The 23,591-nt window shown below is 40.0% G+C and overlaps 1 protein-coding gene across 8 annotated transcripts; it reads left to right on the forward strand.

Annotated features, from left to right (window-relative positions):
- The first annotated feature begins 3,302 nt into the window (after positions 1-3,302).
- Positions 3,303-23,554, forward strand: Trio (trio Rho guanine nucleotide exchange factor). 8 transcript variants are annotated; one of them, XM_072905249.1, is made up of 29 exons: positions 3,304-3,637; positions 4,711-5,007; positions 5,118-5,231; positions 5,366-5,690; positions 5,812-6,470; positions 7,163-7,258; positions 7,852-8,030; positions 8,097-8,244; positions 8,356-8,547; positions 8,755-10,770; positions 10,935-11,126; positions 11,248-11,511; positions 11,600-11,956; positions 14,729-15,320; positions 15,617-15,692; positions 15,802-16,243; positions 16,384-16,470; positions 16,536-16,873; positions 16,986-17,145; positions 17,222-17,449; positions 17,590-17,778; positions 17,898-18,133; positions 19,831-19,965; positions 20,184-20,472; positions 21,300-21,852; positions 21,947-22,490; positions 22,575-22,913; positions 22,994-23,186; positions 23,355-23,554. In XM_072905249.1, exons 2-29 carry the CDS (start codon positions 4,747-4,749, stop codon positions 23,460-23,462), a joined length of 9,312 nt encoding a protein of 3,103 aa, XP_072761350.1. In that variant the 5' UTR covers positions 3,304-3,637; positions 4,711-4,746; the 3' UTR covers positions 23,463-23,554. The 8 variants fall into 8 exon arrangements, 7 of the variants coding, with proteins under 7 accessions (XP_072761355.1, XP_072761354.1, XP_072761356.1 ...); XM_072905250.1 differs by lacking the exon at positions 3,304-3,637 and adding an exon at positions 3,875-4,266; XM_072905252.1 differs by lacking the exons at positions 19,831-19,965; positions 20,184-20,472 and adding an exon at positions 20,972-21,191.
- Positions 23,555-23,591: the final 37 nt, after the last annotated feature.

Raw genomic sequence — 23,591 nt, forward strand, 5'->3', positions numbered from 1 at the left:
AAGAGACAGCTGTCATTCCGTCAACGTATTAGCCACGTCAAGCAATATAGTAAGAGTCCTGCGATAGAAAAGCTACTGTCTTCGTTAACACCCGTCGAACAAGCATTTCTACAAATGCAAATAAAAGCAACGGGATATACCCCCAAGGTATGTAAGCGAAAAAGTATACCGAGTATCATTTATACGATATAATGAAAACTTTTGACAAACTAATCTAATTTTACCTATAGGATAAATATTTCACATTAGATGAGAAGATTGCAGCTTTATCTATCATGAAACAATCCAGTAAAAGTTATCAGTATCTGTCACAAGTTTTCAATTTGCCTAGTATGCGCACATTAGAATCTATACTTCACAAAGTTAACATTCATCCAGGTCCAATTAATTTTGTGAATCAACGTCTAAAGAAGCAAGTAAAATTAATGAAAGAGAGAGATAAAGTGTGTTTTTTAATGTGGGATGAAATGTTATTACAACTTCACGTAGATTATGATGCGACAAAGAGGAATATACTTGGTTTTGAAGACTGTGGAAAAAGAAAGCGGGCACGATTTGCCGATCACGCGTTAGTTTTCATGGTGCGTGGCGTACAAAGTGGATGGAAACTTCCACTAGCTTACTACTTTTACGACGGTGCTATAAAAACTGATCAACTCATAGAATGGATCAAAGATATCGCTAAAATTATAATTGACAGTGGATTATATCTAGTTGCCTTTATATGCAATGATGAAAAAAAGAATATTACGGCTATAAATAAACTAAAATTAGATTCGGCCAGATTAAAGTCAAAACAAGGACAACTATATTGTAAGTGCACTTTTCATCATTGATTATTATCTGCAAATTATAAAATTGCTTACATTTATTAAAAATATAATAAACACGTTATTAAATATTTGTGTGTTTTCAGATGGTTACATAACGATAAATAGCCAAGATATAATTCCATTGTATGATCCATCGCACCTCATCAAAAGCGTATGTAACAATTTATTAAATAATGACCTTGAATTCGATTGTATGGAAGGAGAAGAACGAAAATTTGCTTCATGGGAAATTATTGAACAAGCTTATCATATGGACTTGACTCATAACGTGTATAGATTAATGCCGAAAATTACCGCGGAACATATAATAAAAAATAAAGTGAAGAGAAAAGTTAAAAACGCTATACAAGTTTTGAGTATGACAATGGGTGCATTTATACACCATCATACTAAGTTGGAAGGTATATATTTATATAAATTTAAATGAAGGGATATGTTGAAAAAAAAAAAAAAATATTCAGACTTATTAAACACACGCGCGCACCCGCACACACCTACAAATCGTTAATAATTGAAAATCCCACTTTTTTTGTGCACAGGATGCGTGAATACAATCCACGGACCATTAAAAATGCCCGAGAAAAAAGGACGCGATACTGCAGAGATAATACTCTTTTTCGATCGGTTATTCGATTCTGTAAACGGGCACACCTTGAAGCCGGAGAAACCGTTAAGAGTCGCCGTTTCGCACAACAGTCCGCACTTTTCATTTTGGGAGAGAGCAATAAAGAGACTACGTAGAATGCGGTTTGTCGACACAACAGACAGGAACCAATTAAAAGATTCGACTATTTTGAAAAATTGGATCTCTACTATACAAGGATTCCGCAAATTATGGATAATTTTGAAAAAAACATACGAGTTTAAGCATTTGAAGCCACGAATTTTAAACCACGATTCTCTTCGACATTTTTTCAAGCAAATTAGATCTTTCGACATAAGAAATGCCGATCCCACGTGTGCGGAATTTGAAAATTCTTTTAAAACATTATTCATTAACAACTTAACGTTACCTCGTATTATGGAAAATAATATGGAGAATAAAGTAGACGGGTCGTTATTGTTTACACTGAAGGAATTTGTCTATAAACTAGAAAAAAAATACAATGACGGCTCGTCGAAAGATGCGCACATGCTCGACGTGGAGATGGAAACAATGTTTTTAGAGGAAACATATAATTGCCAAAACATTTGCAATACTATTGCAGTAAAAATTCTTGGTAATTCGCGCATCAAAGGATGCGACACATGTAAGAATCTCCTCACAGATACTACGAAATACGAATTAGTTTCCAGTAATAATTTATTGGAGACATTTAAAAACGCCGACAATATACTAACGCAAAGAATGGGCAATGTTTGTTACTCGCATCATACAGCATTAATGTTGGAAACTGAATTATATATGCAAATGGATTTACATTGGTTAAATTGTCAGCAACATGACGTACCGTTAAAAGAATTTTTAATATCGTACATAGTTGTATTTTATATATATAAGTGGTGCAACGGTATAAATGACATTTTTTTGGAGAAAGAAAACGAGAATTCGTTGTAAATCATAAATAGCCAAATTTGTAACACGTGCCTGATGTAAAATATAAGTCAACGATAAGAATTTTTTAAATATAACAATAAAATATTTATTTTGTTTTATATGTTGTTTTTTATTTTATTTAAAAAATAATTCTGTAGAGAAAAACAGTTTTGTTTGAATCAAATTTAAATTCAAGGAAATTGTCGCCAACTTGAATTCTGATTCCTTTCGTAAATCCAACGTTCAAAAACCAATCGACCACTCTGAAGTCTGAAATATGTACTGAAATATGTCGTTGTTGTCGGACGTAGCGATTGGCTATCAAATAGAGAATTTCTAGAGTTTCTATCGTGGCTCTAAAAATTCTCTATATGACAGCCAATCGGTATCCGTCCGTCCAACATGTCTCATTAATTAATGTCAACGTTCGGATCGAACCGATCGCGTCTAAATATTTATCCCTCGTAATATTGGCTCTAAGAAAAATTGCTACTAAAATTTATCATAATAAAACAGGAGGTAAAAAAAATTGTGTACATTAATTAGATTGAATTATTCTTTCACATAGCTGTCAAACCAACACCAACAGTCATGATGCACGAATATCAATGACAGAAAGATACTTTCGCTAAAGTTGCGTTCCACTTGGCGATCGCAACGTTCGCGACCATCATCCTTGTCTTTATTATTATTATTATTATTATTATTACATGTCCCACGAGCTTTGCGATCGCCAAGTGGAATGTAGCTGAATGTAGCCTAGATATATAACCAGAAATATCTAGACATTGCAAATAGATGTACGTACGATATACGTATTACGTATGTGTGTGTGTGTGTGTGTGTGTGTGTGTGTGTGTGCGTGTGTGTGTGTGTGTGTGTGTGTGTGTGTGTGTGTGTGTGTGTAATATGATTCGTGCGTCTCTCGAACGCCTCGAACGCCTCGCGCGATTCGTGCATCGTGCCTCGTGCCTCGTGCTCGTCCCTCGACCTCGAACAGTATTGGCGAATGAAGCTCGCAATCAGCGAGGCTGTTGAAAACTTATCATTTGAAACATGGCAGCGGTGGATCTCGGAATTTTATTCGCGTGACGATCGCCCGATGTGGTTTTAACCGTAGCCGATGAAACGACAATATGAACGGTAGTCTGGCCTCGGGGAGAAATTCGGGCCCGATAACAGGACGACGAGAAACCGAGACTCTGGAGACGCTAAAGACGCCGAAGACGCCGCCGGAGTCGTAGTAACCGCCGGATATTTTCTACGGGTGAGGAAAAAGCAATCAATTTCCCAATATCGTTTATCTCGCAATTTCTGGGCGCGCGTCAAGCGGAATGTTAGACACGACGATTTGTCCGCATCGCAAATTGATGACGCGAGGTTTCCAACATCCTCCTAGCTACCCGCTAGAACGATAGAATCGCGTTGAAAACATTCGAGGCAATATCTGTCTGCGATCAGTGACAGGTCTAGACAGGCCGTCGCGTCTCGTGTCTCGCGTCTCGCGTCTCGCGTCTCGCGTCTAGAAAAATAAGACGATTGATATAATTGATATTGCTGCGTGCGCGATCTACGTGCGATCTGCGCGCATAATTGCCCTCTAATGTTTTATTTTGTCGTCGCGCTCGACATATTACGCCTATCGTTCATTTCACCCGAACGTAAAGTCCGTAAAGTCTGAATCGCGACAGAGTGTTTTCATAGAGGACCTGGAAGGGATAAAAGATGCTACTTGCCACTTGCGGTTACTACCTATATCCTACGATATATTCCGTCGCGTTCGCGTTCACGTTGGCGATTCGCCTCTCACGCTGCTAAACAACGGGTTCTCCCGTTTCGCATTCCGCTCCGGATGCTCACGGCATCCTCTTCACCGGACAATTACTATTCTCTCCCGTAAGAATAGCATCACGATCAAAATATATGTACTTGTAAGATGTTGATTTCTTCATATAATATAATATATATGTTTATCATGGATGCATATGTGACCTTGAATTTAACTATTACGTCGAATACGTTTCTGAAGCTACCAACACTTTACATTTAAATACGTCTCGTTATTTTTTCTTTTTTTTTTTTTTCTCGTTCGGACAAGCTCGCTTAAATAGCCGATATTTGAAGTTGAGCCAACATTTATAATTATATAGCTATTTTTAATAAAGAAGAAGAGATTTCACGTGATTTTATTTTTATTTAAAAAAAAAAAAAAAAAACACATGTGAGATTTGTCACTGACTAATAATTATATATAAAATCCTACATTTTACATTTATATACGTGAAATAAGCGAAATAATAATAGTTTATCAGTGTGTTTCATCTATTTAATGTAAAACAGGTGATGCGTGCGACAATTGAATGAAAAGCAAGAATAATGGATGGTACACGAGCGGCAGAAGTATTGCCATTGTTGCAAGAACGCTTGGCAATACTACCAGGTGGACGAGATCGTAGGGGTGGACCTGTGCTTCTGTTTCCAAGTACGCCGAGACGCGAACGGGCGAAACCTGAAGATTACAGACGTCTCCTACAATATCTATTTGCCATTCCGAGCGACGAAGCTAGAGGCTTACGATTTACCGTAATTGTGGATATGCGCGGTACTACTTGGGACTCGGTCAAACCCATCTTGAAGGTTGTCAACGTTAATGAGCGAAATGAATGTTATTCGTTATTGTTTGTCTACTTATGCAAAGGGAGTTGTCGAGTGTGTTGTAGAATCAACGTTTGAACATTTTTTTCTAGGTATTGCACGAGCATTTCCATCGTACAGTTCATGTCGCTTTTCTCATTAAACCAGAAAACTTTTGGCAGAAACAGAGAACTTCGTTAGGCAAGCAAAAGAAATATAACTTTGAAGTAAGTATATTGGAAATTACAATATATTTCTTCAAATAACTAACTTTTGCGTGGAAACTATTATTTGTTTGCAAATTATATTTGTACAACTTGTTCAACTAATGTGTTTTCTTTCTTTTTTTTTTTTTTTCCAGATTAATACAATCAGCTTAGAAGCTCTTGCAAAAGTTGTAGATCCTTCTCAACTCACCGCAGACTTAGACGGATCCTTGCAATATGATCACGCTCAATGGATCGATACTAGATTAGTTGTAGAAGATTTTACGTGGCAAGCAGCCGATCTTCTCGATCGATTAGATGACTTGCAAGAAGATCTCAGTCGAAATGACTTTGCTGATGATGTTGCGGGAGCTAAGCACGGCATTGATCTACATAACGAAATGAAAAAGAAAATCATGAAAGTTCCAGTAGAAGATATCGAAGTTGTCGGACAACGCCTGCTTCAGCGATTTAATAATAGTTAGCAGAGATATATGACTTTTTTTTTTTTTTTTTTTTTTTTTTTTCAATAATAAAAATAACAAACTAGGGTGAAATTTGCACAGCGCAATGTAATAACACATGTAAATGTGGTTTTCAGGTGCAACAGCAACCGGGGGAGAAGGAGGAAGTATCGACAATGGCGCGGCAAGTTGCGCAGATTCGGATGGACGAGCACTGGCTACTCTGGTTATTCAGCACTTGGATTCCGTGCATGCCGCGCAACAGCATTTACTACAACTGTGGCACATTAAGAAGATGAAACTTGATCAGTGCTTTCAGTTACGATTATTCGAACAGGACTGCGAAAAGATGTTTGATTGGATTTGTCACAACCGAGAGGCGTTTCTTTCTAGTTACGTAGAAATTGGTCGCTCGTATCAGTTGGCCAAGAATTTGCAGGAAGAACATAAACATTTTACAATGAGTTCGATGAATGTTTATGTGAATATAGATAAAATTCTCACAATGGCTGGTAAATTATTGGAGACGCAACATTACGCCGCTGGACATGTACGAGCAGTGGCGGGTCGTCTGGATCGAGCTTGGAAGGAGTTCGCCGCGGGTCTCGATGAACGTACGGCGGTACTCAGTTTAAGTGTAGTGTTTCATCATAAAGCAGAACAGTATGTTGACAATGTAGCTGGTTGGAGCCAAGCGTGCGAAATTGGCAATTTGCCCAATGAAATTCCAGTGCTCGAGTCTCATATTCGCCAACATCAAACTCTTTACGAGGCAATGTGTCAGGCATATACAGAGGTAAATTTTATCTTATTTTCTTAGCACATGTATATATATTGTCTGACGAGACGATTGATTTTGTCACAAGTTTGAGGCAGTGTCACCCAAAGTTATCCTCGCATTATTGTTATAAATCTAGCCAATTTTTATTTTTTATACACTTTTTTTATGTGTACTGTAAGTTTATTTGATATTTAACAGGTTTACAATACATATCAAGCATTATTGAGCGGTCTGGGTTCAATGCTGCAAGTATGTCATAATGTGAACGCCCGTTCTTCAGGGTTGGATACATTTCGTGTCGATTATGTACGAGAAACTTTCAGTTTTTAAAGCTTTCAGGCAATGGAATTCATTACTCGCTTGGTACTTGGGTGCTGTTGGAAATATCTATCTGCAAATTCTCTGCAATAATTAACATTTGATGTAATTCCCTTTTATAACCCAGGCGCGTCTCAGTACTCTTAAATAGGTTTTTTTTTTTATATATTGGCGCACATTTATTCGTTTGTCATCGATATTTTTTAGTCTAAAGTTTTTAGCTGTGTTCTTACTTGAAAAATTTCAACTTTGATAAAAATCGCTAAAATTATCGCCATACAGATCACATTTGATCTAAATAAATTTTTGACAAGGATTGTATATACATAAATGATTAAGTATATTATACAAATGTTTCTCAAGTGGAATTGGGTAAAATTCTTATTTAGGTGCATAGTACCAGTAAGAAGCTTCTTTATCAACTGGATCATCTTGTGCAAGTCTGTAATCAACCACAAGGAATTGATCATGTCGCCAGAAAACATGTACGTTAATTGGTGTTTACAGGAACAATTACTGTTGTTTTTTTCTTTTTTTTTTTTTTTTTCTTTTTACATTATTAAAGTTTTTTTTTTTTTTTCGATTACTTTTGTGTGTGTTTTATCCTTTTTAGAAAACAAATGATATGTGTTAATATAAATAATGGTTAAAAATGGGCAAATATTAATTGTCAAGTTTATCAAACACAGATATTTATAATTGCAATTGTGAGAAAAAAATAGCAAATACTTTTTTTTATTTCTTTCCATCGAGAATTATATTTCTTCTTTCAATTAAACTGTCTTTTGCATGGGATAAAAAATAGGGGTTGTTCTATAAACGCTGTTACTTGACAAGATTATTATACATATGTATATGTATATATGTGTGTATATATATATATATATATATATAGTATATATGCTTATGCTATGATCATATGTATTATATAGTCTATATAAAATTTATTATGGTAACATTATTTAACGAGATATTTGATTGGGATGCATGCAACACAACATTACTTAACCAACTAATAACGTAGATTAACATGTCAAAGTGATTATAAGATATCACAATTTACATTTAACTCACATAGGGTCAAGACGGACACAATATTGATAGTCATACCGGCACGAGCGGCAATCCAGCGGCTGATTACAGCGAAGGTGCATCCCATGTATTGGCTGTCATTCATCAGATTCTTGGTCATCATAGAGCGTTGGAAGCTCGTTGGCACGCCCGCAAAGTTAAACTTCATCAACGGCTTGCATTAAAGTATGAAAGTAATAAGTTTACATATATTATTATATGGATAGTAATGCATACAATTATCATTTTTAGACTGTTTCAAGAAGACGTAAAGCAAGTACTCGACTGGCTGACGAACCATGGCGAAGTGTTTATTAGAAAAAATACGGGTGTAGGTCGTAATTTGCAGAAAGCACGCGTTTATCAAAAAAGTCATGAACACTTTGAAAATGTTGCGCAGGTGATTTTATATTTTATTATTACTATCATTATTATTATATTATATTTCAATATAATAATCATATACTTTTAGCATTTTTGCTAAAAATGTTTTAATGAATATATTTTTTAGAATACTTATACAAATGCGACTAAACTGTTGACCGCTGCTGAAGAACTCGCTCATACAGGTGAATGCGCACCCGATGAGATATACGCAGTGGCGCAAGAATTGGAGGCTCATGTCAGTAGTTTTGCAGCGAGAGTCGAGCAACGACGTCGTAGATTAGATCTGGCAGTAGTATTTTATACTCACGAGAAGGAGGTATATTTTTATCATTTATTGCGATATGTAGGGGTGTTTACATCAAGTGCGGTAGCTTGTAAAAATTGCGCGCGCGTGTGTGTGTGTGTGTGTGAGCGTGTACGTGTGTATGTATGTATGTATCGCATATATCACATATATCGCATATATCGCATATACACATGTGTATATGCAGTGTGCCATTTTTAATGTAGATTTATTTTGCAGCTCATTGGATGGGTAGATGAGCTACGTCAAGAAATGCAACAGGATGAAGTGGCGGAAAATCTGGAGACGGCTGAAAGACTATTGGAACAATGCGCGCAGCATAGATCATCCTGTCTCGAAGCGTGCGCTTCGACGATAGCCCAAGGCGAAGCTTTGCTGCAAGAACTTCGCGAAGCGACCGACGCGCCCGACACAACGGGCTCGATATCGGCGGTAGAGTCGGCCTTGGATAGGTTGGCGAGCCTACGGCAAGAATTGGAAGATTTGTGGGCGACGAAAAAGCTAAGACTGGAACTATGCCTACGATTACGCGTGTTTGAACGAGACGCGTTGGAGGCGAGTGGTCAGTTGGAGATGTGGGCGCAAGAGTTGCAAGGTCCACCGCGAGAAGGCTCTCCCGAGCAATTGCTGCGCGTGCATAATGACGGAGTTGCTCACATGCAAAATACCGCTTTTCAAATACTTCACCGTGGTCAGGAATTGGCACAAGTCTTGGAAGAAGCGGGAGTATGTATCATGGCGGACGGTCAGCACAGCGCCGCAGCGCGAGTACAGGTGCTTCTTGAGTTTCTAAACGAGAGAGAATTGGATGCGGAGGACCTCGCGGAAATGCGAAGGGTACGTTTGGAGCAGGCATCTCAATTGCTGCAACTACAGACGGACGCTTCTCACGTGATCAAATGGATACGAAACGGCGAATCGATATTATTAGCTTCGCTTAGAATACCAGACGATTTCGAGGACGCCGAACAACTGGGAAAAGAACACTATCATTTTCAACTCGCGATAACGAATACTCACGCCTCCGCTGTGCAAGTGAAGCATAAGGCAGATTCTTTAATAAGCGGGAATCATTACGACCCGAAGAGTATTAGAGAAGTCGCGGAGGACGTTACCAAACGGTGGCAGCAACTGGTGACTTGTGCGGAAGAACGACATAAATTGATTACCGCTAGTTTAAACTTTTACAAAACGGTAGACTCGGTACGCTCGGTTCTCGACAGTTTAGAGCTACAATATAACGTGGACGATGACTGGTGCGCCGACGGAGACAAGGCCGTTGGGATACCGGCAAATATCACCAGACATCAGGAACAAAAGGAAGCCTTTCTCAAGGCGTGTACGTTAGTACGACGAACTGGAGAAACGTTTTTAAAGTATATCAATCGTAGTCTACAATTTTACAGCTATCACGCTAATAGCGCCGGTTCGGCGAATAAAGTAAAAAATATTCTCGAAGAATTGGTCAGTAAGGAAAACAAGGTGCTCGAATATTGGACTCAGCGAAAGAAGCGCTTAGATCAATGTCATCAGTACGTTCTGTTTGAACGTAGCGCGAAACAGGCACTCGAATGGATAAAGGAGACTGGAGAGTTGTATTTAGCAACGCACACCAATGTCGGTAAGAATCGCATTGAAAATGAACAATTGTTGCAAGAGCACATCGAGTTTAAGGGAGCGGCGAAAGAAACGAGAGAGAGGGTGAAATTGTTGATTCAACTCGCTGACAATTTGGTCGAGAGAGGTCACGCTCATGCCGCGGCAATCAAGCAGGCGGTCGCCGAGGTCGATCAACGATATAAGGACTTTAGCGCGCGAATGGATTGTTACAAGACGCAGATCGAAGATGATCTCGGTATTCAATCCGACGAGGGACATAAAGATCTCTCCATCGATCGTAATTCGGATCCATTGCTGGAGGAGAAGATAAAGGGTAAAGATCTCAAGGAATTAAACGAGGAAAAGAGAAGATCCGCGCGAAGGAAAGAATTTATTATGGCTGAACTCTTGCAAACCGAACGTACGTACGTAAAAGACTTGGAAACTTGTATTCGTTGCTTCCTGGAAGAAACGCGATGCGGGAAAGTAAACGTTCCGCTGGGTTTACAAAGTCGAGAATCGATCATTTTCAGCAATATAGAGGAGATACATCAGTTTCATAGCAATGTATTTCTACGCGAGTTAGAAAAATACGAAACTATGCCGGAAGACGTTGGACATTGCTTTGTAGTATGGGTGAGTGTTACACACACATATATTCATATATATATATATATATATATATATATATATATATATATATATATATATATGAATAATAAAATAAATGTTTTATAAAAGCATAGTTTTCTACATACATGATATATATATATATATATATCACGTAATAATTTACACAGGCACCTAAATTCGACATGTACGTGACTTATTGTAAAAATAAACCCGAGAGCAATCAGCTGTTGGTAACGCACGGTGGAACGTGGTTTGAGGAATTGCAGAGAAAGTATAGAGTAGAACATCCTATTGCTGCATATTTAATCAAACCTGTACAGAGAATTACTAAATATCAGCTGCTACTCAAGGACTTACAGGTATATATTATATAAGGATATATAGTACAAGGGAAAGGAGAACGTATATATCTCGAGTCATTTAATTTGAATACGTACAAATATATATTATTTCAAACTTGTTTTCTCTTTTTCATCTTAGGCTTGTTGCCAAGAAGGACAGGGCGAAATAAAAGAAGGATTAGAAGTAATGTTAAATGTGCCTAAAAAAGCTAACGATGCCTTACACTTAAGTCTATTGGAAGGTTGCGATGTTAGTACAGATGCGCTCGGTGACGTTGTGCTGCAGGATTCGTTTACAGTATGGGACCCGAAACAACTGATTAGGAAGGGAAGAGACCGTCACATATTTCTTTTCGAATTATACCTTCTTTTCACGAAGGAAGTCAAAGATTCTGCCGGAAAGGTTTGCAGCACGCACTCTTGTTTTTGATTTGTAGTTAGTTTTAATTAAATTCTTACATGTATACATTAATTTGTCTATATCTGTTTAGGTGAAATATGTTTATAAAAACCGCTTGTTGACTTCCGAATTGGGTGTAACCGAGCATATCGAAGGCGACGAATGCAAATTTGCGGTATGGACGGGACGAGCACCGACTAGCGATACTCGCGTAGTGCTGCGAGCGAATTCAATGGATGCGAAGCAGCTGTGGGTGATGAGGTTACGCGAAGTGATACAGGAGACCTTTTTGGGCAAAAATATGCCAAAGAGTCCTGCTAAAAAGAGCTCCAGTCAACGCTCCAGTAGAGATTTGGAGGAATGCGCGTCCTTGGATGAAAGTGTGGAGAATCTCGATAGAAATTCATTGGCTTCCTTCGGTTCTACCAATACTACGGATTCTGATAAGGTAAAGTATGATCTTTTTATCATTTTAAGCTTTTTTTAAATTTCAAAATTTATTTTTATTACATGACTCGTAAAGCTCGCAAGTTAATTGAATCAGAGTTAAGAAGAAACTGCACAATAAAATGTTAGATAAGAGCACAAGTTTTCTCTCTCTCTTTTTTTTTTTTTTTTTTTTTTTTTTTTTTTATACTTTTTATAGTTGCAGTATTGTTTTATTCAATTAGAAAATATCGGAAAGCAATCCACAATTTTCTCAAGTGAACGGTATTTCTTCTCTAAATATTATGAGCAGCATTTTGCAAACAATTATGATTTACAATGAAATTCTTCCTTGTCTTTGCTAGTAATATTCTAATAAGTAATGTTGAGATGTTAGTTATATTCAAAATAAAATCTCTAGACCTCTTATCTAATTACTTAATTGAGTGAGATTGAATAAGATTAATCAACTGTTGATGCGTCTTATTGAAAAAAAAAAAAAGGAAAACAAAATTTGTATCGACTAAATAATCTGCAAGTAAGATGAAATTCCGGGGTATATATATTCTGTATGAAAATCGCAATCATTTTCATTTACTATTTTTACTTTCGACCTTTACATTCTTCTCCAAAATCCATATCATCTAAATGTAAACCTTTCCTTTGAAGTATAGAGTTGTAAAAAAACTGAACCTTCTCGAAGCATCTCGCCGGAACGCGCTCCATCGAATGCGATCATCCAACATTCAATTTCTTATGGATCTTCCTCTCCTTCCGCAACAGGGATAGCGATACGACACGGGGAAGGCCACGGAGGCCACGGAGGCCACGGAGGCCACTACTTGCGCAGGGTTGGGTGGGGCGCGCGAGTTGGGTTGGGTTAGTTATAATCTCTCGTCACTCCGCACAGTCGGGAGGCCGACGATCAGTACGGGCGCGACTCCCAGGTCGCATGGATCCGCTCGAGGATCTGCGCGGCTGATTGTGAGACGTTGACGACCGAATCGGTAATGTTCTGACCTTCCTGACGAGAAAGAAGAAAAGAAAAAAAAAAAAAAAAAAAACGCGAGATTAAATCGTTGGCCATGACAAATATACTAAACGTCGTCGTACATAGAAAAATGTGCTCCGCGCGCAATAACGCCCTGTTAAACACATCGTTTCTCTCCTCCACTATATTACGGTTGCGTTCGCGCGTTGTGTGAAAATCGTATACCGATCCGGTGAATTGACGTCATGACGTCACCGGCTGGAAAACCGGCGACGATTGCCCAGAAGGCGCGCAGAAAGATCTCCTTACCGTGGTTCCGTCAGGGCTCGGCGACACCGCCGCACGCGACCCTCTCCAGACAACATACCATCGATACGCCAAGCTCGTTCCAGGCTCGACTTCTGCGCCGTCAACCTTCCCTAACCCAGGTACTACCATATCCTTGTGATACCTGTCTGTCCTATACCTATATAAAACTAATCACCTCTCCCTCGCAAGTCGTAAGATTAGATCATCTCTTTGTTTGCTTTATCCGTCAAATAGGTATTTTTTCTCTTTTTCGAAGAAATTGCAAAATTATTAAAATAAAAATTCTATTGTAGAAGAGAAATTATAGATTAATCGATATAAATCACGCGGATCTTTTTGAAGCAAAGATTGCGGAAATATAGATGCGGGCTCGAAACGATTGACTCGAATTGACCGGAATTAACGCGAGTTATTTGCAAAAGAGCAAGAATAATTGAAATTCTGTGATATACATATGTCGAAGCGATAACGGTCTAATGTAATAATCTCTTTGGCGTGTCACCTTTCTTCTATTTTCTTTCTTTCCTTTCTTCAGTTTAGCGATTTGCGCGGTGTGGCGCGATACTTACGCGGCGCGAGCTGACGATACTATGAGGGAATTTGGCACGTGGAAAATTCTATTTTGGATCGCGGAATGTACGAAAAGCGGGCGAACCATCGGACGGGACCATTCGCGGCCACGTCCGGCAAACAATTGCGCGTCTTTCGGGGCGATGAGGGACACACCACCACATTGCTGGTTAAACACGGTAAACGTACACATCCGCGATCCGCGATACAATATGTAATACACGCACACGCACGGTATTTATAGAAACGTCAAAGGACCGTCGTGTCGTGACATGGGTTATTTTCAAAACGCCGGAATCGTGCGTGCGATTTAAAAGCGTTGTAGAAGGGCGCGCGCAAAACAACGCACATACACGTTCTCTCTCTCTCTCTCTCTCTCTCTCTCTCTCTCTCTCTCTCTCCCTCTGTCTCTGTCTCTCTCTCTCTCCCTCTCTCTGTCTCTCTCTGTCTCTCTCGCTGACACTGATCTGCTGACGATCAGAATCATCGAGGCATCAGTAATCGAATCTCGCTCCGTCGATCCGCAAATTCAAAGACAATCGGTCCTTCGCAGAGCGAGAGTGGTGAGAGTGGTTTCCCGAGACCGACCGAGAGGAGGAGGACTATCGTATCGACCCGGTCTACGCTTGCGTAAGCACGAGAGGGCAGCTCTTCTCTTCCTATTCGTTTTGCTTCCCTGCTTTCGGTACATCCCACCACCCTCTTTACGCTACTCCGCCCGCTATTACCCTACCCGTTGTCCTCCACCTTCACTCTTCCGCCGTTACTTTCACGCACGCGCGCACTTATAGACGCATCACACTTGACTAATTATCCGTTTCTATATTCGCCCCCGATTTATCGGCTATAGTATATAATCTAACATGTATCGAGCGTGATTCGCCACTTCCGCAATGAGACAAATCTTTAATGTATATTTTTCAGACCGGAGTAGTCGAAATGACGTGGGTGGTAGCCGATCATATGGCGGCTCCGGGCTCGAGAGAACTCAGCGTGACGAAAGGGCAGCAGGTCGAGGTGCTGGAGAACGGCAGTAGCACCAGTACCACTCCTGGCGGGGTTTCCAATTCCGGTGAATGGACTCTGGTACGCTTACCGCTCACGCCAGGACAAGTCGAACCTCCCGTGGAGGGTCTGGTGCCCACCAGCGCTTTGAAACAACCACCGACCGCCTCCTGCAAAACTTCGCCGTCCAGAAAAGCGTCCACGCAACAACAACAACAACAACAACAGTCGCATCAGTATCATCATCATCATCAACAACAACAACAACAACAACAACAACAGTCGCATCATCATTCGTCGTATTATCAACAGCAGCAGCAAATCAATCAAGCAATCGTCCAAACACAACAGCAGCAACAACAACAGCAAACTGCCGTCACATCGTCGACTACAGCCAATACATTGTCGTCAAGCACCGCAGCCAGCATCGCACCGGCCACGCAGCAGACGGCGGCTTCATTGACGACTTCCCTATCAGCGGTCCTGTCGCCAATGTTATCAGAGGACGCAGGTGAATAGTGATGAAAAAAATAGCCGCGGTTTCGTTTACGGTTAGGATATCATCAAGCGCTTTCTACTTGTTCCTATGTCATAATATACACTGTAAAACATCAAATTCGAGCGTATATCGTGACGTACGGAGAAGGGAAAAATTTACTTGTGATCACGTGGAAATCTGCAAGGAAATCGCGGTGAACCGCACAATGACGGCATCACTCGCGTCTTATCAATTTTTTGATAAACGTAACAAATTGGAGCGTAATTTAAAATAGAAAATAATATCGCTTTTTTATAATTGATTAACAGAAACCACCGGAAGCGACGGTAGCGGGTCAACGACTAGTACAAATTCACCTGGTAACAAGAGACGAGGTTTCAGCGGGTAAGTACTTGATAAAAACTGCCTCGTCTAATTCTGTCTCTCTCTTATCTCGAAATGTCATACGTGCAACGATAATCATGTATCGTGACGGGCACATTTCTGTTTATAGACGGAAGTGGCTCCCACCGCCTTTACGTAAACTTAGCCAAGGTAAAGTGGAGAAAACCAATACTGTGACAACCGTGTCAACGTCATCGTCTCCTTTGATTGGACCATCTTTGAAGAAAAGCAGCTCGGATAAACGCTTTAAATTACCAAGCGGCATTGAGCACAATCGGCCTGGCAAAACTGCGTTCGATGTCCAAGAGGGTGAAGGTATTAATAAGGAGGAGGGTGAGGAGCAACATGAGGTTGACGTGGATGTGGACGTTACGTGTGAGAGCGACGACACGACGGCGGTGACAAGTTCGCAAGAGCAAAACGGTGGCGAGGATGCCGACGACGATTTGGAACTTCCTCCTCCAATGAAGCCTATAACAGAACCGATACTTGTTACAACCGCCAATGGTCCGTCAGGATCTACAATACCGAGTGAATTGCCTGGGAAACGAGTAAGCGTTTAAATTATATTAAAATTCTTTCTCTCTCTCTCTCTCTCTCTCTTCTTTATCTTTCTCTTTAATTGTTTCTCTCGTTTGCAAGTTTTTTTTTTTATAATATATACATTTTTGTCGTTTTATTATTTCAATAGTCTGCTGAACGTTCGACGAAAATTCTCGATGGCGGCGCCACGACGGCCGATCTGTCGGAGATCGAGCAGATTGTAAAGGAGAGAATGGTAAGTTTGCTTATATACAGATACGAATCGGGCCTTGCACCAAGTACTATGCATATCATTAACAGGAGCAACACACAGAAAATCAGGAAAGGCACAGTCTTATGCGAACCCCTAACGGGAAATCGTTGAGCAACGAGGAAGAATATTGTAACGCGACCATTAATCCGATCGTCGGCGAAGAATTAGATCCGGAGAGTACCGCAATCGCCAAACGGCAATTTGTTATTCGCGAGCTGGTGGACACCGAGAGAGACTACGTCAATGATTTGAAGCACATAGTCGAAGGTTATATGGCACTAATGCGAAATCCCGATTGTGAGATTCCTTTGCCGGAAAATTTACGCGGTGGAAAGGATAAGATGGTTTTCGGTAACGTAGAAGCCATCTACGAGTGGCATAGAGAGTGAGTCGCCTATTTAAATCTTTATTTATATAATTGGATTCACACACACACACACACACACACGCACACGCATAGAACATACATGTTTTATATCAACGTTTTCTGCTTTCAGTTTTTTTCTTAAAGCTTTGGAACGTTGTTTGGAACGTCCTGAAGAGCTCGGACCTCTCTTTAAACGTTATGAGCGCAAGTTGCACATGTACGTGGTTTATTGTCAAAATAAACCCGTTTCGGAATACATTGTGTCCGAATATATGGATACATATTTTGAGGTAAAAAATCGTGCGATTAAGCTAAGACATAAAATATCAAACTATACATTTAAACCACAAGATGTATGTATTATAGGAACTTAGGCAAAAACTTGGGCACCGTTTGCAACTCTGCGACTTGCTGATCAAGCCCGTACAAAGGATTACAAAATATCAACTTCTTCTACGGGAGGCATTGCGCCTCACTGAACGAACCCAAAGGTTATCGGAAATCGAAGGCCTCAGAGCGGCGGCTCATGTCATGCGAGTTATTCCTAAAGCTGCAAACGATATGATGGACGTTGGGAGATTACAGGGTTTCGACGTGAGTATCGCTCTCTTTCTCTCTCTCCCCCCCCCCTTCCCTCTACCTCCCTCCTTTTTTCTCTCTTTCTCTCTCTTTCTCTCTCGTTAGTTTTAACTAACGCAAAAGAACATTTACTATGTTTCTTAATTTTCTTCTAGGGAAAAATAACAGCACAAGGAAAGCTCTTACTGCACGGGCCGCTTTTAGTATCAGAAATATCAAATGTATCGACGAAAGAAAGGGAATGGCAAGTCTTTCTTTTCGAGCAAAATATTATTTTTAGCGAAGCTGTCGGCAAAAAGACGCAATTTACCAATCCTGCCTACATATACAAAGCACACATTCAGGTAAAATTACTAATTTCTTTATTATTATTCTCTATTATTTTTTTATTATTTTGGGTCATGCGAAAAAGGCAATATTGTTGCATCAATACATATTGAATCAATACAAACGCTGTACGTAGGTGAACAAAATGAGTCTCGAAGATTCAAATGACGATCCGGAAAAATTTGTCATCCGGTCGACGGATCCTCGAAAGCCCGGGCTAGGATTCTCTTGCAGCGTAGCGGAAGAAAGTAGCGGACCGCGCAGGCAGGAATGGGTAGACACGATCACTGCCATCCTGCAAACTCAGCGCGACTTTCTCAAGGCGATACAGTCACCGATTGCCTACCAGAAGGAACTTACCAAAGATCCACTGTAAGCGTTTCTAAACTTGACACATAAAACTTACACACACTCTCTTTTAATATTCAATCTGTGAATATTCGTTCCGACATATTTTTGTATATTTTATATGAAAAGAGACACACACGAACTTACACACACATACATATTTACACATACACAAAAATGGCCATAAGAGTTAGATAATCGTCAGTCGTTTCCTATAAACGTCTCATCGCCTGCTTTCCTCTGCGCCCTTTGGCACAATTTCACCCATTTGACGAAAATTAAAAAGACTACTTTTTAGCGTATTTGAATATATTTTAGTGCCTGTAGATTATTATTAATACCACATGCTAAAAAGTGTGCACGTATCCAGTCATTTTTCTCACATTCCTTTTCTGTGAGTTACCTTTACTTATCTGTGGTGATGATATCTTGCTTTTCTAGAATAACGGTTGAAAATATTCAACTATATATTTCCGTGTGGAAGCTTTATAAGAACGTCTATACGATGCTGTAAAAAAAAAAACTACTCTTCTACTCGATTAATAAGAAATAAAATACGGTTTATACATATACAAATACACACACACACACACGCGCGCGCGCAGCAACAGACAAACATATACAGAGGAGTATATGCAGGGTGTTACACAAAAGTGCTGCATTATTTTTTAATGACACATTATCAGACGGAAATAATTTCGCCTCAACAAAATACGAATGGACAGCGACAAAATTAAATTTTCCGTGTATTTACACGACACTTGATAGTTCTATCGAAAATTAGAAGTAGATGATGTATTGCCTCTAAAATTTATTGAAGATGGTTGTCAAAAAAAAAAAAAATAAATAAAAAAAAAATTAAAAAAAAAAAACAATGCAATACTTTTGGAATACAAATATATAAATATAATATATATCTTTTCATATTCGATGACGTCTCGAAACGATTGTAGAATTCGACTATCGTTCTGTATCAGATATATATATACACACGAAAGTATATATATATATATATATATATATATATACTTATATTTATATATATATATATATATACTTTAGTGTTTTAGATCATCGCGAGCATGCGAGAGTTGATAAACTCTTTTTATCGTTTAATGGATCAAAATCTACTCATCTGTTCCTTAACGTGTACTATTTCCTCTAGACTTGACTATCCGAGTCTATCAGAGCCTATAAAATGTGTGCCGAGATCCGTTCCAATGCGCATGCATTTTACGCATATATTGTATGCACGCACACAAATGGGGGTGTATTTTGTTGTTTACATATACATTTACATCTACACATGCGACTTGTAACGATACGAAACAAACAAAAAAAACAAAAAAAAAAACACAAAACGCGCGCTACGAGTGCGATGTATTAATAACGTCGTAATAATATATGAAGATACGCAATATATTTATAATAATTTTAATAACGTTTACAAAAGCAAGCGCGCGCTCGCGAGTCTGTGAACAACCTATGGCGTGACAGTATGCTATGTGTATATATTATATTAATTATGCGCGATACGATTGGAGAGTAGTCGAAAGCAAAGCTATATAATTGACCCGCGAATCATAAGAATTTTGTCTAGAATAAAAATTGTAAATTAATGATTGAGAGATAGAGTGATTGTGATGTGGATATCCCTTACCCTACTATCTAATATACACGCCCAACTAACCAGAGCTTCTTTTCTTTATAATTTTATCAAGAACACAGTACTGCGAGAAGCGCAAGTCCAGTAAGTGTGTGTATTTACCGCGATCACGACCAACCACTCACCCATCACCACCTACCTTATCGTCACGCGTTGCTATTAAGCACCCACCTCATCTATTCTTTGACACGTATGAAAGATTCAAGTTATCGATTATATCGATTCCTTCGTATTCTGGCTTATGCCGAGACTCGTTCCTTCCGATCGCTGTAAAATTTTAATATTACAAGTCAAGCAGCAATTTGAACGAAGAGACGTTTTACCATTTAATCGGCGAGTGTCAAAGTGCACGAGTCTCGACGCGTAGTACTGTGTCTTGGATTTCATTTATGATTTGCTGGCGTGTAGCCGTGCCGTCATCACCACCACCACCACCAGCACCACCGCATCAGAACCTGTGATTCGAGCAACCGTATCGGTTCCTCCGACACTGATAGTTCCCGGGTCAACGAATCGAGACAAGAATAATGATCGAGTAAGGACGAATCAACAGCCAACGTTGCAGCGCTCTTATACCGGAGGATTGGATCACGCGCAACCACGTACACCCAGTCCGACAAAGAGTAGGCTAAACTTCTTGGAAGGATTTAAGAATACTTTACGCACACGCTCGCCGGGTCGCAACAACTCCATTCCGGTGAGCCAATCCAGATTGTGGTCTTTGCCACTGGAGCTCTTTGGAGCTTTTATATGCATATGTTATCATCTGTATCAATTTAGAATTCTTGATGATTGCAGCAAAGGGGCTCTCCTTCCTCTTCTTCCTCTTGATGCCTGTCGCTATCTACTGCTATCTATTGCATTATCTTCTGTCGGTGCGATAAGTCATATTTTTGTTATTAAAAAAAAGAAAAAAAAAGAAAGAAAGAAAGAAAAGAATGCCACATGCAGTTACGTATCTCCTGATGTAATAAGATGGCTTGTCTTGTACGAAAAAGTGACGCGAAAAAAGAAAATACATATCTCTAGGAAGAATAACCACTAAGAAAATGAAAAGCTCTCGTCTTACTGTAAACTTTAGATTTCTTTACAAGCTTTTGTTACTGCTTCTCCAACTAACACATCTTCTTACTCACTATACATATATAATGTACTATTGTTTTTACGATCGTCGTTTATACAAACATTATCGCTAGCACTCGGCCGAGTCGTCGCAATCAATACCGCCTCTGTAACTGCTATTGCTCTGCTGTACTACATTACCACCGACCATCTGTCAAAACCGATGTCATTGCAACCGCCGTTATTTCTCCCTCTACCGGAACATGTACGACCGCTACTATTATTGCCGCTACTGTTGATGCATTGCACGGTGCTGGAAATTCTTCCTGGGTCTTTCTGTCGCACATTCTCTGGGTGAATACAAAATTGCCAAAAGACAGACGCGACGCAAGTTGCATGAAAAGAAAAATAAACCTTTATCGACGCATGTGTCAAATATGTATAATAAGAGGACTCCTTTAGGTCGTTCCAGGTGCTCGCGTAAGATTAGCCGCGGATTGGGGAAAGTTACATGCCGGGGACGAGTTGATCGTCTCCCATCTCGATGGTCCAGGTCTAGTGGTATCTCCGATTAATACCAAGAATGAGCTGTGGATTCCGGCGAGTCTTATTTCGAACTCTGCAATCAGTCGAACGTGGTCATTTCGACCGCGAAAGGCAGTCGATCTTACGAAAAGCGATCACGCTGCCGATGAACCGACGACGACGCCCGAGGAGAAGACGCCAGTTATCCTGAGCAATTCCATGTCGATTCGCGCGACCGCCGGAGAAGTCGTTAGACTGTCCGTCGAGACGCACATTGCGGACCGCAACAATCATGCGACCGTCACCTGGAGAAAGGAAGGCGAAGATCAGTCTATAAAAGAGAACGATCGGTACCAGTTTCAGCGGAGCATGGGCTTCGCGTACTTGCAAATTACCGGTTGCCGGACGTCGGACTCTGGTGTATATCATTGTCAAGTCAAATGCGAAACGGGCGACTCCTGCTCCACGAGAATATCTCTGTCTGTCATAGGTATATAGTTGAGCGTATTTTATATATATATATAAAACGTATATAGTAATAGTATATATTATTAACTAGTTTCATGTTTTATGTTTACTTTTAGGCGGTAAGAGCAACACTTTGGCACGCGCCTTAGGATCTTCAAAAGTCGAAGTCGATTGGGACAAGCAAGAGATTGGTAACGCGTCGTGTAGCATAGAATGTCGAACTTTACCTTTGCAACGATGGGTGCCGGTGTTAAAGCAGGTTAATGAGCCGCCCGTTGTGCTGGATGTGTCACCAGACGCTTCGTATAGCTTTCGTGTGATGAGCGACGACGGGAGGACAACTTCGCCGTCGAGCGTGGTGACGTTATCAAGATTAGATGCAGATAGCGGGGCGGAATGGGAATCCAAGCAATTCGTCGGTAGATATTTGGAATTGGACGAACTGGGTAACGGTAGATTCGGCATAGTTCGTCGCGCCAGAGACAAAGGCACCGGTCAAGAGGTGGCTCTGAAACAGATTCCGCGACACAAACAGTCGAGATTACTGACGCGGGCGGAATATGACGTGCTAGCCTCCACTCATCACGTCAACATCATCAGAGCGTTTGCCTTGTTTGAGAACGCACCTCGACCCGGTATAGACACTATCGTCCTGGAACTGTAAGTGTGTTTTGTTTTATTCGCGCGAGACGTTTCTCTCGATAATGTGCCGTTTTAAATCGCGCTTCTCCCTCTTCTTCGCAGGGTCAAAGGCCCGACGTTATTTGCATATCTGAGCGAAAAAACTGAATACACCGAAGCGACAGCGACACGATACACCGGTCAATTGTTGTCCGCGCTGTGCTGGTTACACTGTCGCAGTCGAATGCACTTGGACGTGAAACCGGAGAATGTTCTCATCGATCAGGAGACGGATCAGGTGAAGGTGATAGATCTGGGAGAAGCGGTTAGGACTCCGATCGACGAGGTTGTACCGCCTCCTGCCGATCTGGAATTTGCCGCGCCAGAATCGGTGTTAGGTAGACCGACCGGTCCTTACACTGACATGTGGGCCGTCGGAGTTTTCATTTACGTTCTGCTAAGGTATTTAAAACAAAAATTGCTCAAATGTATTTTCTGATTCTTTTTTTATTATATCGCTATATATCATGAAAATGCTTTAGTGGTTTGTCACCTTTTCTGGACGATTCTATGGAAGAGACCACCGCCAATATACTCAAATGCGATTTCTGTTTTCCCGACGAATATTTCGAGATGATATCCAGCGACGCGAAGGAACTCCTCGGAACATTATTGCGTTTGCGTGGCGAGGACCGAGCAAATGCAGACTTTTGTCTTGGTTCGCCGTGGTTGAAGGTAATGAGCTTGAAATTTTTAGATATATATATATATATATAATTATTAATTTTGGATATATTCACACTCAAGTAATAATTTATGAACATCTTTCAAAAATCTATGAAATTATTTTATAATACAAAATAATTCTAAATGATGATGATTATCTATTCTTTCTTTCATCAGATATCGACTGGTGCTACCATACTGTCCACTAGAATGGCCGCATTTATAGAACGTCGCGCGCACTGTCTTAAACTGCGTCAAGATCATAATGACAGTTTTTATTCTTAAAACTAACAGTATGCAATATAAGAGCATGTTACTTAAAATACATGACACAACTTTATATATGTAAATAGCAGAATATACTTGTAAATGTTTAACTGTTTTTTTTTTTTTTTTTTTTTTTTTTTTTTTTTT

The sequence above is a fragment of the Anoplolepis gracilipes genome, chromosome 13, assembly GCF_047496725.1.
Source record: "Anoplolepis gracilipes chromosome 13, ASM4749672v1, whole genome shotgun sequence".
NCBI lineage: Eukaryota > Metazoa > Arthropoda > Insecta > Hymenoptera > Formicidae > Anoplolepis > Anoplolepis gracilipes.